General features: G+C 41.1%; 1 protein-coding gene across 1 annotated transcript; it reads right to left on the reverse strand.

The window, feature by feature from the left end:
• Positions 1-328: 328 nt before the first annotated feature.
• LOC127277842 (uncharacterized) lies at positions 329-3,443 on the reverse strand. Its single transcript, XM_051299233.1, has 3 exons — positions 3,319-3,443; positions 1,157-3,265; positions 329-1,049 (listed from the first exon to the last, which is right to left on the reverse strand). Exons 1-3 carry the CDS (start codon positions 3,441-3,443, stop codon positions 329-331), a joined length of 2,955 nt encoding a protein of 984 aa, XP_051155190.1.
• Between the last annotated feature and the right edge of the window lie 862 nt (positions 3,444-4,305).

The raw sequence follows: 4,305 nt of genomic DNA on the forward strand, positions 1-4,305 counted from the left end.
TCGTAATCAGCGACCCCAAAAACCCACGAGTAATGAGTTTCAAGTAAATTCGATTGAATTTGAATTTTATTGTCCGCCATATTGAATTTTTAAAATCTGACTTCAGATTCGTAATCAGCGACGTCGAAAACCCCCGAGTAATATGTTTCAAGCAAATCTAGTAATTTCTGTATGAAATACTGCTTTTCATCCCTTAAATTGAAAAAGGGTGTTTTCTACCCTTAAAACTCAAAACGGGCCTATATAAAAAAATACGTGTTCAATATTTTTCCATGTTTTAGAAGTGTGCCAAGTTTCATCAAAATCGGTGATTAACAGTTGGGTAGTGTTACTTGTGAGTTTGAAAGTTCGCTCGAAATCGGAAGCATTTGATACAGGTTCGGATGATTTTATTAATCAGGGTTTTGGAGCTGACAATCCAAAATTTTTTGAGAATCCTACTCAGGGTAAGTTGCTGACCACCGTGAAGAGTATCGAGATGAGCTCGAGTGACGATCAATTCGGAAAGTTTGCTGTTTTTTGTCAGGGTAACTGGGTGTGTTTCATCGAACGAGAGCAGTGAGCTCTGGAGCCGTCCTCCAACTCGGAGAACCTCATCATCGTCTAAGAATGGCGACAACTTGATCAGTGGGTTGCTTGAGGGCAAAGATTTTTTGCTTCTCAATAACTCTATTGTTTCAGAGAAATTCTCGTCTTGCACGACTTTTATCCAGGTTGAAAAGCTTCGTTTTAATTCATCATCAGTTAAATAGGGTTCAATTTCAAGGTTCGGATTTCGTAGAGCCTGGATAAAACGGAGGCAATAGGCTGTCACTCTTAGTAACTGTGTGAGTGACGAGACAAAGGAGAGGAGCTCGGGGATCCCTCTGTTCAATATAATGTTGATTTGAATTTCGTCGACCTTTTCAATATATTTTGAGCGTGCCTCTAGGTCGATGTTGGGGTTAAGGGTCTGATTCGAGACAGGCCAATTGTCGGGTGATTTCAGCAGCCAAACTGGTCCATGCCAGCACAAGGTGGAATTGAGAAGCTCGTCAACAGTGAATCCTCTGGTAGCACAATAAGCAGGATTGTCCTTGGAAGGGACATGTCTCCAGGGAGTTTCTTTCGCCAAGGAGTGAATTTCACTAACCCTTTTGGCTACAAATGGCTTCACCTTGAAGGATGACCTTGAATCCATGAGAGGACAATTTGAGAGTCGGACCAGTAGTGGATCGAATTTGGAGAACAGTTTAATTTTTCGATGACTACTAATGTCAGTTTTGCGAGAAGTGTTGAAGCACAAAGCTCTAATTTTGGAAGAGATATGGCCTTGACAGGTGCCAGTTTGGTTTTGGCAATGATTAGGTTCGAATGTGATTCACCAGCGAAGGTTCGATGGACAAGATAGATCGCTGCAGAGTAGGCTCTTTCAGAGGCGTCTGAAAAACCATGTAGTTCCCAATTCGATTGATCATTTTCAGTGTTGATCCAGCGGGGAATTTTTATAAGGTTCAACTGTGGTAACTGCTGTTGAAACTCAATCCATTCAGTAGAGAGATTGATCAGTAGGAGTTTATCCCAATCTGAGCCAGCTAACCAACAATTTTGCAATAGTAGCTTTGCTTTCAGAAGAAATGGTGCTAGCCACCCACGAGGATCATACAACTTCGCAATTTCAGAAGCAACAATTCGTTTCGTTGGTTGAGAGGAGTCAATAGGGGAAAATTTATAGTGAAACTCGTCAGATGCGGGGTTCCAGTGCAGGCCCAAGGTGGAAACAGAAGTCTCAAGGTTGAAACTTTTGTCTTTGCTTTTACTATCAGTGGAATCAGTAGGGACTAATTTATCGACGTTAGCAGCCCACTTGCTGAGCGAAATACCTGCTGAAGCTAAAATAGAGATCAACTCATCTCTAACTTGAATTGCCTCATCTAGGGAATCACCTCCAGCAAAAGCATCATCAACATATGTGTTCTTGATCAGCACGTCAGCGCCGAGTGGAAATCTCTCCCCTTCGTCTAACGCCAATTGCTTCAAGACTCTGATAGCTAGAAAAGGAGCGGGTCTGGTCCCATAAGTTACAGTTGTCAAGCAATAGTCTACTAGAGGTTGACTGGGGTCAGGTCTCCAAACAATTCGTTGCAGGTTGCAGTCTGGGAATTCGATTTTTATCTGTCTAAACATCTTGACTATATCACAGGTAAATACATATTTCCAGAATCGCCACCGGGTAATGATCAACCAGATATCAGTTTGCAGTTTCTGCCCGGGGTGAAGGGTCTCATTCAAGGACAATCCTGAAGAGGTGCGAAAAGAACCGTTAAAAACAACTCTGATTTTTGAAGCAGGATTGTTGTTTTTTGTTATTACATGATGTGGAATGTAATTAACAAATGAAGCTTTAGAATCGTTTTCATCAACGGGTCTCATGTGGGTGTCTTCAATGTATTGATACATGAAGTCATTGTATTTAGCTTTAGCGATAGGATTTTTTGATTGTTGTTTTTCAGTTCGAAGGAACATGGAAACAACTTGTTCTTTAGATTCCCCTAATTGATCAGGTGAAATAGAGACTGGTAAGCGAACACCGTATTGACCTGATTCATTTCGGTAATGGGTGTCCTTGAAAATGTTTTCGCAATCCTGTTCCGCCTTGGTCAGAAAAATTTGTTTGGGTAATTCCTCAACTTCCCAAAAGGCACGAAGAAGTTGATTCAACGAGTCCCTTTCTTCCACTTGGAGCGTGGAGAAGCAATTTTGTGAGTCAGAGGGTTGAGGGATTGATCGACCAAAGGTGATCCAACCAAATGTTGTTAGAAGGCCTGTAGGACTGTTCAAGGGACGTTGTTTTAATCCAGGGAGCAAAGTGTGACCAAGAAGATCAATACCTATTACGCAATCAACAGATTCCTCATTATAGTAATTAGGATCGGCAAGATCCAAATCAGCAAGGTGTGACCAGTTACTATGCTCAGGTCTGCTCTTGGGCAGGAGTTGAATAAGAGATTTCAAAACTAGAGCATTGATTGGTAATTGGAAGTTAGGATCTTTCGGTGAATTTAACCAAAGATCAACCTTGTAACTTGAATTTCCGAGGGGGGAATTCCCAATGCCTTTCAGAGAGACATCACATTTCTGCTTAGGTAATTTCAGAAACTGAACAACTCGTTCAGTTACGAGGGTTCCTTCGGAACCGGAGTCGAGGGATGCTTTCACAACGATCGATTTTTCTTTAGGGGAGGTAAGTTTAATATAGGCAGTTGCGAAAATGCCCCTTGATTGACTGTCGAGTGGGTAAGAGATATGATTGGAAAGGTACGATGCGTTGCAACTTGCCTGTTCAGAAGAGTGTGAAGAGGCTTGGTTTGAAGTTGAAGGGTCGGCGTGTTCACCACCATCATGAAGAAAGGTATGATGCTTTCCAGAACACACAAAACATCTCTTGGTTGACGAGCAGTCATCAATTTTATGATTACTTCGAAGACAATTGTGGCATAGTCCTAAGCGTTGGACTTGTTCACTACGTTGAACTATTTTCAATCTTTTAAATTGAGGGCAGTACGATAAAAAATGAGAAGCCTGACAGAGAGGTCAAGAGTTTGATTTAATTTTCGTTTCAGTCTGAGAGTGATTGACTGAAATTTGTGACTTCTTATATTTTTTATCGGATTGATTAGATTGTGGTTTGGATTTTGTGTTATTTAGAGGTTTAGGAGAATTCTCGATGGGGTGAAAAGCTTCTAAAGCTCTTACAGTACTTTCGAGGAAAGAAGAAAGTTCCTCATACATTGGAAAATCCTCAGAATCCTTTAGAGAAGATTCCCATTCTTCGCGAGTAACTGGGTCAAGTTTATTTGTGAGGATGTGTACAAACCAATCGTCCCACAAATCAACTGGTCTATTCATATTTGAAAAGGCTCGAATCGACTCATTGGGTGTGTCTAAAAGTCTTAATATATCGTCAACAGACCTTTTAGACGCGGGCGGACAAGAAAGCAATTTTTGCATGTGTGCTGATAAGAGAATGCGTTGATTATCGTAGCGCTTGACAAGCATTGTCCACGCTTGGAGATAATTGGTTTCGTTGACCGTTAGATTTTTTATGCGTTCTGCAGCTTTACCAGTGAGGGATGATTTAAGGTAATAAAGCTTTTGAACATCGGAAAGCGCTGCTTTATCAACCATGGCTGTGAACAAGTCACGAAAGGTTTCCCACTCTAATTGATTGCCGGAAAATTTAGGAAGGGATAAGTTAGGTAAATGTTTAAAATTTGTTTCTTTACCATTGTTACCTTGTACAGAAGTGTCTTGTGCAGATTCTGT

This window comes from Leptopilina boulardi, unplaced genomic scaffold (genome assembly GCF_019393585.1).
Source record: "Leptopilina boulardi isolate dan_hultmark-lab unplaced genomic scaffold, ZJU_Lbou_2.1 LbouV2_183, whole genome shotgun sequence".
Classification (NCBI taxonomy): domain Eukaryota; kingdom Metazoa; phylum Arthropoda; class Insecta; order Hymenoptera; family Figitidae; genus Leptopilina; species Leptopilina boulardi.

Bases quoted from the DNA above. Each gene is read 5' to 3' on its own strand.
- LOC127277842 (XM_051299233.1), bottom strand. From the start codon at position 3,443: ATGACTGCTCGTCAACCAAGAGATGTTTTGTGTGTTCTGGAAAGCATC. The intron at 3,266-3,318 runs GCAAGTTGCAAC...CCCACTCGACAG, and splicing joins CTTCACACTCTTCTGAACAG to TCAATCAAGGGGCATTTTCG. The intron at 1,050-1,156 runs GTGAAGCCATTT...TTGTGCTACCAG, and splicing joins ATTCAAGGTCATCCTTCAAG to AGGATTCACTGTTGACGAGC.